Source organism: Oryctolagus cuniculus, chromosome 1 (genome assembly GCF_964237555.1).
Source record: "Oryctolagus cuniculus chromosome 1, mOryCun1.1, whole genome shotgun sequence".
NCBI classification, from domain to species: domain Eukaryota; kingdom Metazoa; phylum Chordata; class Mammalia; order Lagomorpha; family Leporidae; genus Oryctolagus; species Oryctolagus cuniculus.
The window spans coordinates 216997456-217021024 of NC_091432.1; the positions used below are offsets into that span (position 1 = coordinate 216997456).

At 49.7% G+C, this 23569-nt stretch overlaps 2 protein-coding genes across 8 annotated transcripts in view; one reads left to right on the forward strand and one right to left on the reverse strand.

The window, feature by feature from the left end:
* Positions 1–1165: 1165 nt before the first annotated feature.
* Positions 1166–3917, reverse strand: POLE3 (DNA polymerase epsilon 3, accessory subunit). 2 transcript variants are annotated; one of them, XM_070066358.1, is made up of 5 exons: positions 3777–3917; positions 3591–3676; positions 3169–3287; positions 2370–2573; positions 1166–1914 (listed from the first exon to the last, which is right to left on the reverse strand). In XM_070066358.1, exons 1-4 carry the CDS (start codon positions 3840–3842, stop codon positions 2401–2403), a joined length of 444 nt encoding a protein of 147 aa, XP_069922459.1. In that variant the 5' UTR covers positions 3843–3917; the 3' UTR covers positions 1166–1914; positions 2370–2400. The 2 variants fall into 2 exon arrangements, with proteins under 2 accessions (XP_069922459.1, XP_002720466.1); XM_002720420.5 differs by having other exon boundaries at positions 1166–2573.
* A 256-nt stretch (positions 3918–4173) lies between these two features.
* Positions 4174–23569, forward strand: part of C1H9orf43 (chromosome 1 C9orf43 homolog) — a 33756-nt gene continuing 14360 nt past the window's right edge. For 2 of the 6 annotated variants that reach the window (XM_008273416.4, XM_017350075.3), the window contains exons 1-11: positions 4332–5336; positions 6940–7139; positions 7247–7397; positions 13772–13826; positions 16734–16834; positions 18949–18985; positions 19727–19899; positions 20947–21097; positions 21444–21504; positions 21778–21818; positions 22064–22151. In XM_008273416.4, coding sequence (XP_008271638.3) covers positions 5254–5336; positions 6940–7139; positions 7247–7397; positions 13772–13826; positions 16734–16834; positions 18949–18985; positions 19727–19899; positions 20947–21097; positions 21444–21504; positions 21778–21818; positions 22064–22151 — 1141 coding nt within the window. In that variant the 5' untranslated portion in view covers positions 4332–5253. The other 4 variants (XM_008273415.4, XM_051842864.2, XM_051842863.2 and 1 more) reach the window with 4 other exon arrangements.

The following is a 23569-nucleotide window of genomic DNA, read 5'->3' on the forward strand; positions in this document are numbered from 1 at the left end:
TCACATAAATCAATCAATCTAAAAACAAAAAACCAAAAACCTGTAGTTTTAAGCCAAATATTTCTAAGGAAAAAAATTTTTTTTTTTGGTGTAAGATTGGTGAGGAGGGGCAGGATGGATGGAGTTATAATGCAGTTCTTTTGGGATTCACTCCTGACAGGTGCAGTCTTATGATGGAGTAGCAGAATAGATGGAACGAGCTGTCCTTACGCAGGGCTTGTGTAACTGGTTTGTTTGACAGGAAGCAGGGTTGGGGGGAGGACTGTAACGCAGCCATGTTCCAGAAGGTTCACTTGGCTAGTACAGAGGGGAAGCAGAGATGAGGCAGGAAACTCAGCTCAAAGGAAGCCACAGGAGTCCAGATGGGACTTGGCTTAGCCTACAGCGGTGCTCATGGGAATTATGAAAGGATGTTTCTGCTGTGGACAGGGAAAAACCCATTGGATCAACTGACCGTGAAAACCTGCATACAGTTCTTCAAAAAAATATTTATTTGAAAGAGTTAGGGACAGAGAGTGATCTTGCAACCTCTGGCTCACACCCTACATGGCTGCAACAGCCAGGGCTGGGCCAAGCCAAAGCCAGGAGCCAGGAGCTTCTTCCAGGCCTCCCACATTGGTGGCAGGGGCCCAAGCACCTGTGCCATCTACTGCTGCCTTCCTAGGCCATTAGCAGGGAGCTGGATCGGAAGTGGAGCAGCTGTGTCTCAAACCAGGGCCCACATGGGATGCTGGCAAGGCAGGTGGTGGCTCTACCCACGAAGCTACAATGCCAGCCCCGATATGCATGAACTTTTTATGATTTGAAAAGACTGCGTAGGTTAGAGTGCGGTTAGGAGCAGTGTGGTTAAAAGGTAATGAGGGTGACAGCAGGGCTGCTTCCCAGGGTCTAAGAGGTAGTTTTGGCAGGCATTCGGAACAGCGCCAGACGCAGTGGGAGCTCAGGAAGTGGCGTCGCTGGCTTTCTAAGGTGCCAGCCATGATCAGGCTCGCGCCAGCTGAGCAGCAGCACCCTTGCCTGTGAGCGAGCGGCATCTGCTGGCCGCCAGCGGTGATGCAGGCTCCCGTGTTTCCAAGATCTGGCCCGGGGATCACACCCCAGACACTGTATGGGGACTTGATCAGTGGCTCCTCTCCAAAAGCACACGGGGAACACGCAGGCGTCATCTCTTCTAACAAGAACGTTCTTTATTCGTACAAAGCATTACAATCTTCTCAACAGCCATCACTCATTGAACGCCTCCCTGTGTTCATTTAACAAGTTGACAGTGTCAGACTACACTTCCCTACCTGTCAAACCCAAGCGCTCAACCTGCAAACAGAACAGTGCTTGTAGCACTGACCCAAAAGAGAGAAAGGCTCAGAGAGGCCAACAGGGGTGCTTTAGAAGCAGCTCGGGGGCACGGCTGGTGGGCCAGCCATTACATTCCTGAGCGCCATCTGACTGCCCTAAAGGGTTTGTATGACATTCTTTTTAAAAGCCGAGAGATTAGAACTAAGAAAGCAGAAGGACTTGCACTTTGGAATACTAAGCAGACTGTCAAAGTTCCCAGACTGGCAGGACTGAGAGAGAAAGTGGAAATGAGAAGAGCCACAGGAGCGGAGGGAGAGCTGTGCCTAGAGGGGAGACGGTCTGGAACTCTCCGTGAACTGAAGGAGGACGCTCAGGCCCCAGCCCGGGAGGCGGGCTTGGCCTCCAGCAGGTTCTCAAGTGCACATGGCGAAGGCAGTGAGGCGCCTGCTCCGTAAGACCCCGGCGTCCCTGCCTGCCTGCCTGTGGTCTCCACTGTTCAATCCGGAGCGCGTGAGCTCAGAGCGCGGCGCCCGGCCCGGCCCGCCCCAGGCAGGCTGCCTAAGGCACACAGATGAGCTCCAGGGTGAGCGGGTCTAACAGAATCCACTCCCACGGATGTTCCTGCCAAGGGGAGAGACAACAGAACAGATTTCTTTAATCCTCCAGTTCTCTTAGCAGTGTCCTAAAGCCAACCGCCTGACCACTTCACGGGTTTCCACGGCCACATCGTGTGCAAGGAAGCCCAGCTTTCTGGAGCCTCATGGCCTCTGAGACTTGGAACACAGCAGGCAGCAGGGGAATTACGACTCTCTTCAGGGGTAGGAGGACTGGGGGTCAAAACCTACCCAGCCATACATGTAAGCCAACACGAGAGATCACACTGACTAACGGAGCGAGCTGTTCAGTGACGACCGCCCGCTCAAGGAAGCGGCACAGGGCTGTGCCAGGCGGCTGCGCGGCGTCGGGAGCGCCGGTTCGGCTGGCGGCCTGCATCTGCTCCAGCACTCCAGCCCGGGGCAAAGCAGCGCACAAACACGGAGCCCACGGCCACCGCCCGCCTGCCTCCCGCCGCCCACCTGCCTCCCGAGGTCCAGACTCCCGCAGCACTCAGTTGTCAATCTCCTCCTCTTCATTCTGCTCTTCTTCCTCCAGCCTCTCCTCATCTTCATCGTTGTCCTCGTCCCTGCTCTTGTCCGGCTCTTCCGAATCCGCCTTTTTGTCTTTGTCTTTCTTCTTCTGTTCCGAAGCTTCCTTCTTGCCCCTCTGCTCCCGCCTATAGGCTGCAGGAAGAGGGGCGGGGTTAGGAGACAGGGCTGGGGGAGACAAGCGGGGACCGCAGCCGGCAGCATCACTGGACAGCTGGAAAAACCAAGGGACACGAGCAGAAAAGGACCTGGCGAGCAGCACCGAGAGGTCTCGGGTGGTGCCACTGAACTACGTCCGGTCACATCCGGTACTGGCTTTCTGGGCCACTCTTTCACAGTCCCAGGGCCACATCAACAGGTCACCCGTCTTCCATGTGGTTTGGGAAACAGAAGGGTACGGGCAGGCACTGGGGGCAGGGATTAAGGCGCAGCTCGGAACGCACGCATCCCATACCTGTACGGGAGTGCCTGGTTTGAGTCCTGGCTCCGCCACTTTAGAGCCAGCCTCCTGCCGGAACACCTTGGATGGCGCAAATACTTGGGGCCCTGCTCCCCACGTGGAAGACCCAGAGGAAGGGCAGGGGTCCGGCCCGGCCCGGCCCGGCCATAGCTAACCTGGGCATTTGGGGAGTGAACCGGAGGGCGGAAGATCTCGCTGTGTTTAACGATCTCTCTCTCTCTGCCTTCCAAATAAAGTGAAGAAGAAGAGAAGCCACGCGGGGGTCGTTACCTTCCAGGGCCTCCTTCAGCGGGGCGACGAACCTCTGGAACTCCATCTCCTCCATGGCGGACAGCACGTCGCTGGCATTCAGGGTCTTGCGTTTCCCTTTCATCGCGAAGTTGTTGGCACTGAAACAAAGCAAAAAGGGCTCTAAACGGCTGCCCCCTTCCCTCTTTAGGACGCGAAAAGGGGCACCCAGGGGTGGGAAGGGAGAACCCAGGCACATCTTGGCCGTACAGATGTTTGCGTAACCTGCGTAAACCCTGCCCTTGCCCGTACCTAAGTCTGCTGTTCGAACAGACCCGGGAAGACCCGGGAGGGGGGTTTACATGGGTCCCAGACCACAACTGCCAGCAGCGGTTCCCGGTGCCTCCCCCCCACCCTCCAGGCCTTAGACCCAGCCGGACGCCGGCTCGCTCTGTCCTGCTCACCACGATGTGGCGTACAGCACGAAGACGCTGGCGGCGCGTGAGATGGCGCTCCGGGCCTCCTTGGAGATGTTGACACCTTCCGGGAGCTGTGATGACGGCGGGAGTGAGCAAAGCCGCCGGCCCAGGACCTGCTTCCCTTCTGCCCGCTCGTCCGCCCCCGGCCCATCGCCAGCCCGAGCTGCTCACCGCCTCCTTGATGATCCTGGTGATTACGGCGTTGGGCAGGTTTAAGTCCTCGGGCCTCTCTGCCATGGCCGCGGTCGAGGCCTGAGTCTGAGCCTAGGGCCTCCTCCCCAGGTACCTCCAGCGTCCGGACTTCCCGCGCCGCTGCTGTCTGACCCTCCGAGGCTTCCGTTCCGCCTCACGTAGGCCGCACCGTGTCCCACAGTGCCCCGCGCCCCCAGCCTTCCTCCTACGCCAGCCCCGCCTCTCCACCTCAAGACGCTTTGCACCCGAACTTTTTGCGCTCGTAGCGGTTTTGGCTCGCTGGATCTTTCGGTCAGCGCCCACCGTACGCCGCACGTTCTTCCTCAGAAGAGTGTCTCTGCTTCACGCTCCCGCTACGTCCAGAGCTTTCGCCTCGAACTAAGTATGGCCCACGGAGGCTTCCGTCCGAGCCCCATCGTGCTCTGCGCCGTTGCTTGGCGACGGAGCGGCCTCGCGCCTCGCGTGGGAGACGGAGGCGTGGAGCCGAGGCGGCTGGGTGGGGCCCCTCCGGACGAGAGGCGGGGCCTGGTGAGCCATTACCGCCGAGCTCCTCGCCGGGCGGGGCTGCGTTGGGCCCCTGGATTTCGGGAACCCTCGGGGTTTCATCTTTGCCGTGGTCCCGAGGAGCCGGGACCCTGCGAGGCGGAACCGCTCCCTCCCGACAGCCACAGTGTTTTTCCTGTTCCAGAACGCAGCGGGGAATCTTTCTTCAGCCCAGCGCTTGCCGATGTCCATCCATCTTTCCGCCCCTCACGGCGCTGTGCTAATCCTTACCAAGGATAGGTGTTAGCTAGGCTTTTTTGGGGAGTTACCTTTTTTTTCCCTTGAGCTCTTGTTCACAGCGGGATGCGCCTGACCAGACTTAGAGGTTCATTTCGGGCTGGGCAGGAAAGGGCGGGAGCAGCCGCTTTTAAAATACTGCATCGTCCCATTTAAAACAGCCTTGTTAAAATTGCGTTTAGTTTTAGTTCATTACATTGTGTGTCGTACACCTTTCCCAGGCAAAATCATACCCAAGGGTTTCTTCTTCTTCCTCTTCCTCTTCTGTAATTAACAAATCTTTTTTATTTGGGAAGAGAGAGAGGAATCTTACATCAGGTTCAGTCCCCAGATGCTGGCCAATGGGTGGTGAGCCAGGTGGAAGCCAGGAGCCTAGAACTCAATCCAGGTCTCCCACGTGGATGGCCAGGACCCAACTACTTAAGATTTAGATATTTGATATATATATATGTGCATATATATATATATATATAAAAGAGAAAGCGAAGGAGATCTCCCATCTGCTGATTCACTCCTCAAATGGCTGTGCCCAGCTGGGCCAGGATGAAGCCAGGAGCCCCTACGTGGGTGCAGGGGCCCGAGCATTTGAGCCATCCTCAGCTGCTGTCCCAGGTACATTAGCAGGGAGCGGGATCAGAAGTGGAGCAGCCGGCACTGGAACCGGTACCCATATGGGATGCTGGCACTGCAGGTGGCGGCTTTCCCCACGACACTGCGGCTCCTGCAGTGGCACTTCAAGTTGTATTCCTTTCACATTAGGTATGTGGAAATTCTTACTGCCACTGAGAACTAATCCAGTTGTTTTTTTCCCCTTGAAACATGCTGTCTCAAATTTTTCTTGCTTTTGATGGATACATGATTAGAGCGAGATACTTCCCTATTAGAAAAACAGCAGAGCACATGCCATGGTAAAAGGCAACCAAACTTGAGCTAGAGACCAGGACCTCGTGGGGGTCCTACTGTACTTGGCTAGGGCAGACTGGGCGTAGAGATGCCAGGAGCTGGAACGCTTCAGCCAATTGCTGTGTAGTTGGAATTGGGCCCAGTGTTGTCAGATGTTTTGATCTGTAAGAGGAGCCAGAAATCTGGATATTAGGGACTATTTCGATTTTTGGTAGGCTCAAAGTGCCTGCCAAACTAAGCAGGTCAGGTTGGGTACAATCCAAGGCCAATAGTTCGCTGTCTTTGATCTGACAAGGTGTTCAGAACATGGTTTGCTTATCAGTGTTCTCCGTGCCCCAAACGAGCCCTCTCATATCTTTGGTAGTCAATAAACATGTTGGATAAAAGAAAGAAGAAGTGGACACTGTCCTTAAAAAGCATTAGGGATGGAGTGGTAGTGATTGCCTGAAACGTCTGCAGAGGGAAGAAGATTCTGAGCACCCATAATACCAGCAATTCAAGTGTATTATCTTATTTAACGATTCCACAGTTCTGCTTAGGGGTTCACACGCACACACACACACACACACACACACAGCCAGCCGCCTGCCCCAACCACACACGTTACGTGAGGAAACAGGCTAAGATGAAGTCACTTGCCTAAGACCTTATGCTTACAGCCAGTAAATGAAAAAGTAATGACCTCCGAAGCAACTACAAGTCTACTGATTTGCTATTTGAGTGTTCAAACCCATGCATTGCTGGGATTTTGCCTGCATGGGAATCAGCATGGGGGTAAGTCTGCAGAAATGTGGAATTAAAAGATAGGTTTATTTTGGAGCAAAATATTTTCAAACCCATGTGTAGTTTTTTCATAGTTCTCATTTTTCATAAAAACTTTGAAGAATCTCTGCATGGATTTCAAAATGATTTTGCACTAAAGAACGTCTCTTTTAATGCCATTTTTCATGAACATTTTGAAGTACCCTCATACTGGAAAAGGAAGCCTGCCTTCCCAAGGTTTGAGTCATCTAAAGTGATTGTATGACTACATTGGTTTTAATTTAAGGCTTTTGGAGATAATGGCACCTTCTCCCTGATCATTGACTAAGGAGAACTGGAAATGATGCTAATGCTTATTTTAGCCTATATGTCAAGCCTTTAATATTTATTAACTAATTTGGTAATGTCTGTTTAATAGGCTTATCCCCATTTTACATACGAGGAAACTGAGGCTCAGATTAAAGTCCCAGACCACTCAGATATTAAATGAATGACCAATTAGGAGGAGACCTTCTGAACTCCGTCCCCAAACTCTTATGTCGCTCTGAGATGTTTTCATGCCTGTTTATTTCCCAACCTTTACTTATCCAATGACCATTTACCAATGAAAGTTCAGTAGAAATATTTTGTGCATTGAGTCCAAATACTGCATGGTTTATGTGTAATATTCCCTAATTATTATTTGTTGATTTCCCAGAGGGGTAGAACACTGCAGGGCTGGCCGTTGTCCTAAACCTTTTACAGCTATGGACTTGCCAGATGAGACCCAGTGGGATGAAACCACCTGCAACTTAGCTCTCTGTCAGCATCCGCAATGCTGGGCATCTTTCCGCCGGATTGAGAGGGGCCATCCTCGGATCCTGGGCTCACCATGCCAAACCTCTGTGGATCCTGAAGGTAACTTAGCATCTAGACTCTTCCTCACAAGGTCCTTAAGCTGTGTATGCTCGGCTTCCTTTCTCTAGGCAGCATGTTACATGTTTCCTTCTGGTCTGCTTTCTCAGATAAACTCCCCATGCTCACGGTGGTAAACATCTCAGACTCCTGCTTCCGGGCCAAGAGACTTGCTCGTCGTCCATTATCAGCATCTGCCGTCAGCAAGGCTCATGCCTTATTGTCTCGGGAATCAAAATTTGACTCAAAATTTCAAGACAGGTGATGTATCACGGAATCTTCTGTTAACATCCCATTGTCTCAGAAAATTCTGGGTTGGCCGGCGCCGCGGCTCACTAGGCTAATCCTCCGCCTAGCGGCGCCGGCACACCGGGTTCTAGTCCCGGTCGGGGCACCGGATTCTGTCCCGGTTGCCCCTCTTCCAGGCCAGCTCTCTGCTGTGGCCCGGGAGTGCAGTGGAGGATGGCCCAGGTGCTTGGGCTCTGCACCCCATGGGAGACCAGGAAAAGCACCTGGCTCCTGGCTCCTGCCATCGGATCAGCGCGGTGCCCCGGCCGCAGCGCGCCGGCCGCGGCGGCCATTGGAGGGTGAACCAACGGCAAAGGAAGACCTTTCTCTCTGTCTCTCTCTCTCACTGTCCACTCTGCCTGTCAAAAAAATAAAAAAAAAATTAAAAATTAAAAAAAAAAAAAAGAAAAAAAAAAAAGAAAATTCTGGGTTGTGATATTCCTGACCGATGCAGTAGGCTCTGAGAAGCTGCATTGAAAGGAAAATACTAGTTCAGAAAAAGAAAGCATTGCTGCTTGTGTTCCAGGAGTTGGCTAATCTGGGACGTATGTTGGTTTGGTAGGGCTGCTGCAATGGACAGCATGGTTTCAACAGCAGACGTTTATTTTTTCACAGTCCTACAGGCTGGAAGTTTAAGATTGAGGTGTCAGCAGTATTTTTTTTTTTAATTTATTTATTTGGTTGAAAGAGATGCAGAGCGAGAAGTGAGGGGTGGGGGATAGCGAGTGAACTTTGATCTGCTGGTTCACTTCCCAAATGGCTGTAACAGCTGGGCCAGGCCAAAAACAGGAGCCAGGAGCTTCTGTGTCTCCCACGTGGGTTCAGGGGCCCAAGTACTTGGACCATCTTCTCTTGCTTTCCCTGGTGCATTATCAGGGAGCTGGATCAGAAGTGGTGCAACTGGGACTGGAACCGGCGCCCATATGGGCTGCTGGCACTGCAGGTAGAGGCTTACCCGTCCACACCACAGCGCCGGCCCCACAGTGTTGTTTTCTTCTGGGACCACTTTCCTTGGCTTGTAGGTGGCCAGCTTCCTGCCGTGTCTTCACATGATCTTTCCTGTGTGCCCATGTCCTCATCTGCTGTTTCTATGAGCACGCCAGTCATGTTGGATTATAGCCTGCCCATGTGATCTCATATTACCCTATTACTTTTTTAGACAAAGACCTGATCTCAGATGGTGTCACATTCTGAAGTATTGAGGGTTGGGACTTCAACAGATGGATGGGGTGGGGACAGGATCTTATCTGTTGATCATCAGAAAGTGGGTGCTCACGTGTGGTCCTCCTTATCTCTTCCACAAATACTGGAAGCTACTTGTAAGCTCCCCAGAGCAGAAGCAGGAGCTTGTCTTTTGGAATCTCCTGCACAGTCTAGGGACCCAGCTGGTGCTTGCTGATGTGTGTGAAACTAAGGGACTGGGCGACCCTGTTGCTCGTGGTGGCCCTTGTGGGGGCTTCTTCACTCCTGTTCCAGACAAGCAGTCCCAAATGACGTCTCTTGGGGGAGAGAAGTAGAGGAGAGGTCAAGGCTACTTTCAGGTTCTCTGGGACTTGAACTCTTGGGAAACAGCAGCATCTCCCCGAGGAGACCTGCGATGCCCTTCGCTCGCACCCCCGCCACGCCCGTGCCTGCGGTGTGGTGCGGAGCTGTGAGCAGGCACCTCATCCGGGCAGCCCCTGGTCTCCGTGTTTTCTCCCCTCAGTGCCTCTTTCTTTGTGCCTCACGCCTTCTCCTCTCGACCCTCCTTCCCTCATGGGTAGGCGTTCGCAGTGGCTTCTGCATTGGTCTCTCTGCCTTCTCCCTTGCAGCCACCTTATGTGTGACTGACAGATTAATTTTCCAGAAGTAGTACTTTACTTATCAGCACTTCCCTACTGAAGAACACCTAGACCCAGACCTCTCTCCTGGAGTTGTGACCTCTGTGCGTTCTGGCCCCTCTCGAATCATGAAGTCCTGTCTTCTCCGACACCACCTTTTCCTCTGAGCCAGACTAGTTTTCCGATTGTGCTTTCCTGTCCCTGACACTTTGCTATGCGAGTTCCCCACCCCTAGGAGCCCTCCACCCTGGCCTCTGCTTCACTGGGTGCGTGGCAGGCCTGGGAGGCTGTGCAAGATGCTGTCTTCCTGACGGACCCCTCCCCCCGTTCATTCCTTGTTCAGTAGGTCCCAGCCACACTGCTCTTTCCATTGCTCACGTACTCCACACGTCCCACCCCGGGGCTTGTACACCTGCTGTGGCCCCTGAGTGGAACCACTTTTCCTGGGTCAGGGTTTTTCTCTGTCCTGTACATCACGGAGTGTTTAGCCACATCCCTGGCTTCTACCCATTGAGTGGCAGTAGTACCCCCTTGTGACAATTGTGACAACCTCTAGAAATTGTCAGATGTCCCCTGAGAGGGGAAATCGCCTCTGATTGAGAAATGTCGCCCTTAGTTCCTTCCATGGCTAATTCCTTTTTATCTTTCTGGTTAAGCTTAAAAGTTGCATTTCCACAGAGATCTTTCTTGAACAGCCTACTTAAAATTTCCCTAAGCCCTCACCCTCATTTAACCTTGCTACTTTTTTCTTTAGTTCTTCTGATTGGAAATGATTTTTATTGATTTGTTTGTCTCCCCTCGTTAAGGAACCATGTGTATTTTGTTTATTGCTCTGTCCCTGTGCCTTGAATAGCACATGGAATAGAGCAGAGACTCAGTAAGTACTTGTTGAATGAATGAGTGAACATGGCCTCCTCCTGTTTCAAGTTTGCGTTTCTTGTTTACCACTAGTCCTGGGGACACACCCTTCCAGTCAACCCGGCACTTACTGCCCCTAGTGTGCTTACTGATAATTTTATGCCTATGTTCTTTTGCCTACTAGATTTTAGGCCCTTTGAAGTCAGGGGGCACAACATCATTCATTCATCTAATCTCTCATTCAATTCAGAAATAAGTTTTAGTGGGGGCCGCTGTGCTGGACCCTGGGGATACAGCAATAAACAAGATACAGTCTTTACCCTCGAGGGCAAAGCCTCTTTGGAGAGGCAAAGAAGGAATCAGGGAGGGCTATCCGGTGTATGAGTGTCATGAAAAGACCGAGTGTGCGGAAGCCCAAGGACACTTTCATCCGGCCCAGTGTCACCTGTGCTTAGCCCTGAAGTTTGGACAGCCCGGGAAGTAGGGGCTGCAGGGGAGGGTGGCACAAAGAAAATCTGAGCTCTAGGAAGAGCACATGCAAAGGCCTGGAGGCAAGCGGGCGTTCTTCAGGTATCAGGGAAGTAGTTCATTGTGTCTGGGACATAGAGTGGAAGTAGAAGAAGCGTCAGAAATGAGGCTTGGAGTAATAATACCAGTAGAAAGGAGGGGCCTATATCACATAGGACTTTGTAGATCAGGCTGAGAATTGAGTCTTTTATCTTACACCTCTGTGAATTATTGATTCATTAGAATATTTAACACATTTTTTTTGATAGGCAGAGTTAGACAGTGAGAGAGAGAGACAGAGAGAAAGGTCTTCCTTCCGTTGGTTCACTCCCCTAATGGCCGCTACGCCTATCTGAAGCCAGGAGCCAGGTTCTTCCTCCTGGTCTCCCATGCGGGTGCTGGGCCCAAGCACTTGGGCCATCCTCCACTGCACTCCCGGGCCACAGCAGAGAGCTGGACTGGAAGAGGAGCAACCGGGACTAGAACCTGGTGCCCATATGGGATGCCAGCGCCGCAGGTGGAGGATTAACCAAGTGAGCCATGGTGCCAGCCCATTGTAACCATTTTTTATAGAAAGCTTTTATTTAATATATATATATATATATATATATATATAAATTTCCTAAGTACAAGTTTTATATACTATAAAAAATTATAGCGGTTGTTTCCCCCATACCTGTCCTCCAACCCCCAAACCATCCCACCTCCTATTCCCTCTCCCATCCCATTCCTCATTAAGACTCATTTTTAATTATCTTTATATACAGAAGATCAACTCTATACTAAGTAAAGATTTCAACAGTTTGCACCCACACAGACACACAAAGTATAAAGCACTGTTTGAAGACTAGCTTTACCATTTGAAATGTCCATTTGAAAGTGGCTGGCACTGTGACCCAGAGGGTAAAGCCCTGGACTGTAGTACCAACATCCCATAATGGTGCTGGCTCAAGTCCTCGCTCTCGCTCTCCACTTTTTTTTTTTTTTTAAGATTTATTTATTTATTTGAAAGGCAGAGTTGGAGAGAGAGAGAGAGAGAGAGAGAGAGATTCTTTCATCCACTGGTTCCCGCCACAGATGGCAGCAACGGCTGGAGCTATGCTGATCCAAAGCCAAGAGCCAAGAGCCTCTCCTGGGTCTCCCACATAGGTGCAGGGACCCAGGGACTTGGACCTTCTTTTACTGCTTTCCCAGTTCATAGCAGAGAGCTGGATCAGAAGTAGAGCAGCCAGGACTCAAACCGGCGCCCACATGGCATGCTGGCACTGCAGGTGGCAGCTTTACCCACTATGCCACAGTGCCCTGCTCCTCTTCTGATCCAGCTCCCTGCTAATGCAACTGGGAAAGCAGTGGATGATGGCCCAAGCACTTGGGAGATGTGGGAGACCTGGAAGAGGCTTCTGGCTCCTGGCTTTGGATCTGCTCAGTTCTGGCTGTTGCAGCTGTTTAGGTAGTGAACCAGCAGATAGGAGACCTCCCCTAACCCTCTCTCTCTGTCTCTGTCTCTACATCTCTCTGTAACTCTGTCTTTCAAATAAATAAAATAAATCTTTACAAAAAATGTGCAATTCATTGGCATTAAGTACATTCACAATGTTTAGTAGCCATCATCACTATCCATTTCCTAAATTTAAAAATAAAATGTATTCCAGCTCCCTGCCAATGTTTCTGGGAGGACAGCAAGAAGGTGGCCCAAGTCCTTGGGCCCCCACACCTATGTGGGAGACCCAGAAGAAGCTCCTGGCTCCTAGCTTCAGCCTGGCCCAGCCCTGGCCATTGCGGCTGTTTGGAGAACGAATCAGTGGATGGAAGACCTCTCTTTCTGTCTCTCTTCTCTTTCTCTAACTCTGCCTTTCAAATAATAAATATTGAAAGTTTACTCATTTACTTGAAAGTGAGAGTTACAGAGAGAGAGGGAAATCAGAGAGAAAGTAGGAGATCTTCCATCTAGAACCGGTGCTGTGGCATAATGGGCCAAGCCTCCTTCTGTGGCACTGACATCCCATATGGCCCCTGGTTCGTGTCCTGGCTGCTTGTCTTCCAATCCAGCTCTCTGCTAATGGCCTGGGAAAGCAGTGGAAGATAACCCAAGTGCTTGGGCCCCTACACCCACAGGAAGAAGCTCTTGGCTCTTGGCTTCAGATAAGCCCAGCTCTGGCCTTTGCGGTCATTTGGGGAGTGAACCTGCTGATGGAAGATTTCTCTCTGTATCTCCTTCTCTGTCTCTGTCTTTTAAATAAATAAATAAATATCTAATAAAATAAAAGAGAGATTTTCTGTCTATTGGTTCATTCCTCACGTGGCTACAATGGCCAGGCTTGAACCAGACTAAAGCCAGGAGTAAGGAGCTGAATCCAGGTCTCCCACGTTGGTAGCAGGGGCCCAAACACTTGGGCCATCTGCTGCTGCTTTCTCCAGGCTGTTAGCAGGAGTGGAGCATCCAGGACGTGAACCAGTGCCCATATGGAATGCCAGCATCATAGGCAGCAGGTTTACCTGTTGAGCTGCAACGCCAGCCCCCAAAGGTATTTTGTAAAATACTTTTCCAAAGGGAGAGAGAGAAAGAGAAAGAGAAAGAGAAAGAGAGAGAGAGAGAGAGAGAGAGAGAGAGAGAGAGAGAGAGATCTGCTGTGTGGTGCTTCACTACCCAAATGCCTGTGTCAGTAAGGGGCCAGGTTAGGCTGAAGCCAGGATCTGGGAACTCAATCCAGATCCTCTCTCTTGTGTGGCAGGGACCCAACTACTTGCAGCATCACCTGCTGCCTCCAAGGCTGTTCATTAGCAGGAAGCTGGAATAGAGAGTGGAGCCAGGATTCCAATTTAGACATTCCCATATGGGATGTGGGTGTCGCAAGCAGCAGCTGCACCACTCTGCCAAATCCCTGTCCCTCAAAGGTACTTTTGTTGATGGTGATGCAGCTGTGTTACTGAGAGAGGTGGAAGCTATGAATGTCGGCTGTGAAGGGTTTCCAGTGTGCAGTGTCGACTAGTGACTGTTTTGGGTAAAACAAAGCCTAAGGAGATGGTGAGACCCTATGTTCGTTTGGCAGATAGCAAGCCTGAAGGTTTCTGTTGATAAATAGGATTTTCCTCCCAGCACTAACTGTCATCCCAGCAAGTCTTTCGTGTCTCTGTTTCATGTTGGGAACTCACATTTTTCAGGCCTCAGAAGGGTTTACCTGACGATTTGAGCAGCCTTACTGAGAGAGCTCCCAAAGTAAGTCACAGGTTTGAAAAGCTATGTTTTCTCTTTTCTAGTGCGAATAAAATGCTCATATTTTGCCTTCATTTAACGTTTTTCCTCAGGAAGACTATAATCTGAATAATAAAGATGGTAATAGCTATCTAACAGTGGGTTGCTAATATATGCTAGGCTCTGCATGGCTTTATATGCTATATTTTCAGGAATCTCAGCACAAGTAGGATTTATCTGTGGAAGTTTTGTATGGGTGAGGATTTTATCTCTGTTCTGCACAGAATGTATTCAGCTACTTAGTAAATAACTGTCATCTCATAGGCAGGGAAGTTAGGATGCTGGGATGTCGGACCTAAGTGGGCCTTCAGGTGATCTAGCCTGATGACTTTTAAACTTATTAACTTATTGCCATGATAAGAGATAGATTTCACAACCAAAATACCATGGAATAATGCTTAACCTAACTATGGTAACCTCTGATATTTTCTGTCTTATTCTGTTTTATCCTGTTTCATTTTGAAACAGTGTGTGCTCTGATTCACAAATTTGATTTATTACTTATGAACAAGTCTGAAGATCATTACCATGGTTATTCTCATACATCTTGCGGGTGAGGAAACTGAACCCCACGCATAGGAAATAATTTGCTAAAGCACAGAGGCTAGTTTGGTAGAGTTAAACTAGAACTTTTGGGAAAAAACCTTCCTACATACCTACTGTAAAGAGAAATTTACTCTTCTTTGCAGTCCTATTGGATGCCTTTTTTTTTTCATGTGGTGTTTCACTGCTCAGTGTAAGAGACTACTAGATGGTTGATGGGTTTGAATGGATGAGTTTGATATCTTTAGAACAAGAGGATTAAACTTTTTTTAAAGTCAGAATTACACAGAGAGAGGAGAGGCAGAGAGAGAGAGAGAGGTCCTCCATCGATGGTTCACTCCCCAAACGGCCACAACGGCCAGAGCTGCGCTGATCCGAAGCCAGGAGCCAGGAGCTTCCTCCAGGTCTCCCACGCAGGTGCAGGGGCCCAAGGTGTTGGGCCATCTTCCACTGCTTTCCCAGGCCACAGCAGAGAGCTGGATTGGAAGTGGAGCAGCCAGCTCTTGAACCAGCGCCCATATGGGATGCTGGCACTTCAGGCCGGGGTGTTAACCCTCTGTGCCACAGCGCTGGCCCCACCTATTTTTAAGCTAATTGTTTGAGTAGATAAAACACAAACGTGATTCTAAATTCAAACGGCATAAAAAGGGAGCTAGCATGTGGCATAGCAAGTAAAGCCACCTGCAATGCCTGCGTCCCATTGGGTGCCAGTTCAAGTCCTGGCTGCTCCACTTTCAGTCCAGCTCCCTGCTTTGGCCTGGCCCAATACTGGCTGTTGTAGCCACCTGGAGGGGAAGATCTCTTTCAGTCGGTGAAAGATATCTTTCTCTGTAACTCTGACTTTCAAATAAATACGTAAGTAAATAAATCTTTTTTTTTTTTAAAGCATAGAAGGAGTTCCAATGAAAGTGAGTCTCCCAGTTCCTCCTTATTCCCCCCAAGTCAGTGAGTTCTTTTTCACAAGGACAAACTCGCTGTTATTATTCTTTTTGTTGTTGTTAAACTATTTATTTATTTGAGAGGCAGAGCTACAGACAGAGAGAGGGAGAGACAGAGAGAAAGCTCTTCCATCTACTGGTTCACTCCCCAAATGGCTGCAATGGGCTGATCCAAAGCCAGGAGCCAGGAGTTTCTTCTGGGTCTCCCATGTAGGTGGCAGGGGCCTAAGCCCTTGGGCCACCTTCCACTGTTTTCCCAAGCCATCAGCAGATAGCTGGATCAGAAGAGGAACAGCCAGGACTTGAACTGGCATCCATATGGAATGCTGGTGCCTTAGGCAGAGGCTTAACTTACTATGCCACAGCACTGGCCTCTATTATTATTCTTTTAAACTCAACTCAACTCTTCTCTTCTCTTCTCTTCTCTTCTCTTCTCTTCTCTTCTCTTCTCTTCTCTTCTCTTCTCTTCTCTTCTCTTTCTGAAAGGCAGAGGCACATACAGGCAGAGAGAGATGTTCCATTTCCTGATTTACCCCCCAAAAATGCTGGCAACAGCCAGGGCTGTCAGGCTGAAGCCAGGGACCTGGAGCTCAATCCAGGTCTCCCACATAGATAGCAGGGACTTAAGCACTTGAGCTATTACCTGCCGCCTCCCAGGATGCAATTAGGAGGAAGCTGGACTGGAAGTGGAGGAATCAAACTGGAACAATGCACTACCATATAGGACGATACAGGATGTGAAGTTCCATCTGTGACTTAACCACTGTGCCAAACACTCACCCTCATCTTATTTTTAAAGGTTGTTTAGGTTTGTCTTATCAGGTATATGGACTAGATAGCTGATCACAAGGTTTCTTTGATCATTAGTGCTCTACAATCCCAAATAGCTCAATGTGAGAAAGCTTAACACTTTAACTTTTATATAGATGTTTATAATGTAAATGGGGTATAAAATAGAAAACTTGCTTCTATCTCCACCAGTTCTCCCCCTGTTCTTGAACTACCAGTTGTTTTACTTAAAGGGGATCTAAGTCTTTGGAGTGGGGTAGTCAGAATAAACAGTGTTCCCATAGGTAAGCCCCAAGGCTTACCCCAAGGTGAGGTTGGAGTTGCTAAATACCACCCAGTGTCACAGGGAAGCCAAGAAGATTATTCACCTATTAGTACTCACTCCTGTAGACTGCCTATGTTGATATCTGATGAAATAGTTGGTTTTTGGGGCAGAGTATTATGAACATATTTTGGTGTTGAGAAGCCTCCTTTTTACTATCTTCTGAGCCACTAAAATATTTGCTTAACCTGATAATACTCATACAATAGTCAGTGCTACTGACTACTGTTAGGAGCCTGGCACCACAAGCTATATGTAAGATTTATATCTTTCTCTTAGCTTTCAGTGTTGAATTTGAATGAGATAGAAATTCCCTCCTCTAAAGACGTTAGAAATATGGTTGTGGTCTGGATCCCAGAAGAACAGGAGAAGCCTGTGAGGTGAGTATCATGTCTAGAACTTGGGAACTGTTGACCTTTTTATTGTACAAACCCCTGCCCTCCTCTTCAGGCCTCCTTTTTGTGGTCTCTCTTTAGCTCCCATATTGTAAGTAGGAGACCAAGCAGAGCTCTCGGTCTCTTGCATCCGCATCTTGCTGCACTGGAATTCTGTTTTAATGCACTTTGATATTCATGCTGGGACTTTATCAATTTTACATGGCAATAAATAGCTTAGAAGACAAGGCTCAATTTATTTGTGAGGTTCAATTAAGAAAGCAATGCTATTAATTTTCCGTATTAGTCTTCAGAAACTAGTGAAGCATTTCTCAGCAAAGCACATGATATCTGATCTTAACCCCAAGATCTTGTACAGTGGCACAAAATGAATAACGTATAGGACTTGTACACAAAGCAGTGTGTGACAAAGACCATTTGGTGAAGGCCAAAAGGCTTGCTAGCATTGACAGCCATGAGGAGCGAGTTTGCTTCTTTTGTGGTTGTGGATGGCTTCTAGATTCTTACTGCTCAGAGGTGATGAGACTTCAGAATTTCTTTGTCATTGGCCATCTTGCCAATGTCAACCTCAAGAGCTTCTTTTTATTTCGTTTTCTTTTTTCCAAATGATCCTATAAATGCTTCTTTATATGTGAATTTTTATGTATAGATATGTGATATAAACAAACAAACAAGGCCGGCGCCGCGGCTCACTAGGCTAATCCTCCGCCTTGCGGCGCCCGCACACCGGGTTCTAGTCCCGGTTGGGGCGCCGGATTCTGTCCCGGTTGCCCCTCTTCCAGGCCAGCTCTCTGCTGTGGCCAGGGAGTGCAGTGGAGGATGGCCCAGGTGCTTGGGCCCTGCACCCCATGGGAGACCAGGAAAAGCACCTGGCTCCTGGCTCCTGCCATCGGATCAGCGCGGTGCGCCAGCCGCAGTGCACTGGCCGCGGCGGCCATTGGAGGGTGAACCAACGGCAAAGGAAGACCTTTCTCTCTGTCTCTCTCTCTCACTGTCCACTCTGCCTGTCAAAAACAAACAAACAAACAAACACTCCTAAGGATTTATTTCCTTTCATTCAAAAGAAGCCCAGAGATGAGTAGGCCAGGGCTAGTGTGTCAGCTCTATGAGGTAGTCAGAAGCCAGGATGCCTTCTGGTTTTCTGGGCCATCCCCTTTAGTCTGTGGCTTCCATCTTCAAGGCACTTCATAGGTACCTTTAAGTCTAAGTTGGCTGCTAATGCACCAGGTATTATATAAATTTCTAGTCAAGAAGGAGGCAAAAAGGACAGAGTAAAAAGTACTTCTTGAACATTTCCTCTTTGCCAAGCAGTGAGCACCCACTGGAAAACCAGATAGATTTGGTCCCTGTCCCTCCTAGAGCTATATGGGGGGTGAAAGGGAGTCAGACAATATGAACATAATCACACTTAAGTGTATAATTCCTAATTTGGATTCATGCCATGAAAGTAAATTACTTGATTATCCGAGAGAATGGCGATAGTAAGGTATCTTTTTAAAAAATTTTATTTATTTGACAGGCAGAGTGATATAGAGGGAAACAGAGAGAGAGGAAAAAAGGAAAGGAGGGAGGGAGAGAGGGAGAAGAAGAGAAGGAGGAAAGGTTGGGGGAGGTAGAGAGAGAGAGAGAGAGAGATGTTTCATCTGCTGGTTCACTCCCCACATGGCTGCAACAGCAAGGGCTGGGTCAGGCTGAAGCCAGCAACCAGAAACTCCATCCTGATCTCCCACATGGGTGGCAAGGACTCTGGTAGTTGAGCCATTGTCTGCTGCTTCCCAGGTGTGTCATCAGGGAGCTGGATTAGAAGCAGAGTAGCTGAGACTTGAGCCAGCACTCCGTTGTAGGATGTGGGTGTCCCAAGTGGTGGCTTAATCTGCCACACCACAATGCCTGCTGCCCCCTTGCCATGGTGTTTTTTTAAAGGTAAGTCCCTGGCAGCAGATACTGCTGGACTCCTAGAAACCATCTTTGAGTACTGATAAGGGAGAGAATCTTCATCATCACCATTCACAAATATCCTTGGTTCTTCTACTTAAGATGTCTAGGGATAAGGGTTGCTCTATTTCAGTCCAGCTGAAAAAAATGCCTTTTTCCCCCAGCCAGCATGAGAAAAAGAAAAGAAAGAAATCAACAGTGGTGAGTTCAATATTTTGTGCAAACCTTTATGATATTACTCTGTAGGATTTATTTTTGTGTTCCTCTCAGGTCTCCCCAGCCCCCACCCTTAGCCTCTTCCTTAATGAACAAAATCAGCAAAAGACAATCCTCCTTTTAGAATAATTACCCAACCACTTGCTATTCAGAGACTCCTTTTCCCTGTGTCACCTGCTGGGGAGCTGAAGAGTACTTTGAAGAGATGATAGGATAATCATTGAGTGTTCAGGGGGTACTTTTTGGCCAATTTCCAGTGCAGTGAAGTAGAATTTCAGTGGACCAAGAGTAAGACCTGTGCTTCTAATTCTGATTCTACTGTTTATGGGTAAACATGGCCTGGGGGGAGGCACAGGGCTCTAGGACTGCTGGGCCCATGGGAGTAGTATCTATTCCATTTCATTTGTTGCTGAATCCTCATCCCTAGCTCTGTGCTTGGCACATAGACAGTAAATTTCCACTCAGTTTGTTGAATGAATAAATGAAATAGCTAGAAAAACAAAACAACACAACTAATTCTTGGATGATCTCAATACAACAATAGGGTCGGGGGCCTAGAGGGAAAGATGTGGTAGTCCTCTGTGCAGAGGAGGTGGGGATGGCTGGTGCTGACCTGGAAACCGAGTTTCACATATTGGGGCTGAGTTGGGAGGCTGGAATGTTAAGGGGAAGAAAAAGGCTTGAAGAGAGTGCTTTGCACAGTTCTTTCCATAATTTCTCTTCCAGAAGAACAAGTTGTCTCTGGGTCTGCCTGGAAGGCAGCACACAAGAGCACAGTTGAGAGCGCCGGCGATAACTGTGCCCCCCGCTTCTCCAGTCCATTTGTTTGAGCAGTTCAGTTCGGAATCCATGCCTGTGTGGGCCCCAGTTGACATGTTACCTCCGGATCTGGTGGCCGAGTAAGTATCCCTTAGGCCTGTAGGACAGCCTGAGTGCCAGCTGTTGGTTAATGCTGGGAAGGGTCTAAGCGGTGCACTCTTTTCCAGCAAGTAGCAGGCTGAGAGAAAAACTGTCACAGTACTTAGTTACTGAATTCTTAGACTGTCTGACAGGCAGCGATGACAAGAGTTAACCATCAGGGCCTGCACTGTGGTGTAGTGGGCTAAGCCTCCACCTGCAGTGCTGGCCTCCCATATGGGCACTGGTTCTAGTCTTGGATGTTCCTCTTCTGACCCAGCTCTCTGCTATGGCCAGAGAAAGCAGTAGAAGATGGCCGAAGTACTTGGACGCTTGCACCTGTGTGGGAGACCTGGTAGACGCTTTCTTTGTATCAGCCCAGCTCTGGCCACTGTGGCATTTTGGGGAGTGAACCAGTGGATGGAAAACCTTTCTCTGTCCCTCCCTCTCTCTGTCTTTAACTCTACCTCTCAAATAAATACATTTATTTTTTTATTAAAAAAGAGTAACCATCACCATTTACCAAGCACTTGCTGCCAGCCAGGCTCCGGGCCTAGCACTGTACACACGCTCTCATGTTAGCCTCCATTGGCAGGAAAGGCGCTATTGCTCTCTTCTTCTATTGTGGGTGAGTGGGAGGCAGAATGGAGTTTGGAGTGAGATGACCTTTGAATTTTTGTTGAAACTTAACCAGCTTGTGAATTTGCTGGATATGTTTAGCCTGTGTAAGCTTCATTTTCCTCATTTGCAAAGTAGAGATAATAATACCCATGCTCAGCGGGTTGTAAGGATGGAGTGATTCAAAGTGCATGAGCCTGGCATGGGAACTTAGTGCAGCCTGGGCCATCAAGTTGCATGTGTAAGGCATCCCGGTGAGCAACTGCTGGTGCAGGCCTTTGGGCTGAAAGTGGAAGTTCCTTCGAACACGGACCTTCAGACCTTTCATCCAAACATCCCTTCAAACATTTCATCACTTTCTCCTCAGTCACACACTCCGAGAAGAGGTGTTGCTGACTGTCTGGCTCTGTCCCCCCCCCCCCCCCCATCAGCCTTTTCCCAGGTGGAGGGAGAGACGTGCCTTGCCCGGAGTTGAAGCTCCGGCTGGCCATGGTGAAGAAGACACTTCCCCTGGAAAAGGACCGGCCCGACAGTGTGCTTTCTTCTAAGATGTTTCTGACTACCCACCGCCTCACCCTGCAGGTAAGCGCTGGGAGCCGCCCAGGAAGAGGCCTGCGTGAGGAAGAGCTGGCTTTGTGCCCCTTATTTCTCTTTTGCCCTTACGCTCTGCATGCAGGCCCCGCAGGAGGTGGACTCTATGGAGGTGAAGGCCAGTGTATGGGGAGAGTTTGAGGAGAGCTCTGTTGGTGATTCCTCCGCACTTCAGTCCCCATGCTTTTTCCTCCCTCTGTAGGCCCTGGTACAATGCTGCAAAACACCAGGTTGTCAAAATAGCCTTGTTGATTAGAGAATAAATGCGTTGAGGGATACTCTTGGGAAAAAGGGAAAATCTACAGCTGAGCTTTTCTTAAATTCTTTTTCCCTCCAGAGACCATCGTTGCGATATCCTGAGCATTGGAAGAAGTTACAATACAGCCTAAAGATAGAAGGTAGATTTGCTGATGTTGCTGCATCCGCGTGCACTCTTCCCCCTCCAGGCCACGCTGCGCATACTTTAACTTGGTCCCAGTTAATTATCTCTGTGGCCACAGTCAGGGCCCCAGGTCAAGAACTCAGCAAACTCCAGTTTCAGGAAGTAGCTGCCTCAGGCTTGGTCCTAACCAGGGAGAGTCACCATTGTGGGGCAGGTCACAGCAGGCAGCCCGGCAGGAGGATGGGGCCTGTCTGTGGCAAGAGAATTGAGCTGGCTCTCTGGTCACCAGGTCTCAGGAAACAGCAGTGGTGGCAGCAGCAACAGAGGAAGGTGAAGACGCCTACTAAGAAACAGTAGGGTGATAGTGAGAGGACGCCTGGGCCCCGCTGGGACTGGAAGAAGCTGGTGCAGCCTGCAATGGGAAGGGATGCGTGAGGGGGCTTCTCTCTGTCTTGTGTGGCTGTGGACACAGAGTTCCTGTCTGCTTGTAGATGTTCTTTCTTGCTGTCTCCTTTTTAAAAAGTTTACCTCACTTCCAGAAGTCCCAATTTGGTTCCTTCTCTTGTGAGTTTCAGGGGGCTAAAAAGAAAGCCAAAGGCGATGCAAAGAGGTGGGACATGTCTCGTCAACGTTCGGTTAACATCGTCTGCGACTCTGTCTGTGGTAAGGAGAACATGTGCTTGGTCGGGAGGGATGGAATCCCCGAATGTAACTGAGGACAGAGAAAATCCAACATGCTTTTGCCATTACGCGACCTGCCTTTGTCAGGCCCTCAGAGTTCTTGGAGTGCTTCAGCCTGGCTGAACTAATTCGTATCCTTTGTCCATCAAATACTTGGCAAGCCAGCTGGGCTGGATGTCTGCTTTGCCTGGGGATTTGAGAGATGACCCTCAGCACGATTCCGTTATTTTTGCCTCTGGGCATACCTTAGAAAAGACAGGGCTTTGAGGATCAGGGCGTGAGCAAGTCCAGGTTCCTGAAGAGATTCCCATGAGGATCCACTGGCCAAGGAGGGAGGAAAGAGCAGGGGCACCTCGCTAGGGCCTCAGAAGACTCCTAAGAAAGCAGAGTCCCCGGGCCCTGCTGCTTCCCCACCATGACGAGGGAGTCACTGGAGCCTCGGGTGGTGTCAGCATGCTGTCCAGGGTGGTGTCAGCACGCTGTCCAGCCCCGTGAGGAAGCAGGCAGCCACCTCATGGCAGGCAGGCCTTTCTCTTTCGTGTTTGTGCCAGAGGTGAGAATGACTGTCTCGCTTTTCTGGATCCCTTCTTGTTTCTGCGCTGACAGATACACTGACCTTGACCCTCTAACATCTGACAGCTTGAGCACAGGATGGGAGGGAGGGAGAATACAGAGAGGAAGAAAGATCCTCTGAAACCTTGTGAGATTATTCCACTCTCCTCAGACTGACACTGCTGGCTTTAACGTGAGGGCAGCTGGGTAATCATCAGCGTTGCCCCTCTGCTTCTGGGGCTTTGGGAGGGCTCAGGTGAGCTGTTCCTGAGAAGGACGCTGCGCCTTACTTAGCTGCCCCTCCTGCTGAGCTCTGAAACCAACGATGCCCTCCAACCTGAGGACGTCGGGAGATCCCCGACCTTCCCAAGGGAGGAGCCAGGATCAGGGCTGTGGCCCACGGTGGGAGGAGACGTGTCCAGGAGTGGCAGCCCCTCCAGGTGATCACTGCTGCTCCCCCGAATGCCATTCCAGTGCCTTTTATACCCCTTCTTGATACCTCCAGTAGGAGCCGTTTTGCTTGGGTGACTGGGGAGCTCCTTGAGTTATTTCCTTAGGGCAGTGGCCTGTCCTCACTGAGTTGAGAAAGGTCTGATAGAAGAGATGATTCTTGTACTGAAACTTTTTTTTAAAAGATATTTTATTTGAAAGAGATACAGAGGGAGAGAGAAGGAGAGACAGAGAGAGAACTTCCATGCTCTGATGCATTCCCCAATGGCCACCATAGCTGCGGCTGGGACAGGCCAAAGCCAGGAGCCAGGAGCTTCTTCCAGGTCTCCCATGTGGTTGCAGGCACTCAAGCACTTGGGCTATCCTGTACTGTTTTCCCAAGTGTATTAGCAGGGAGC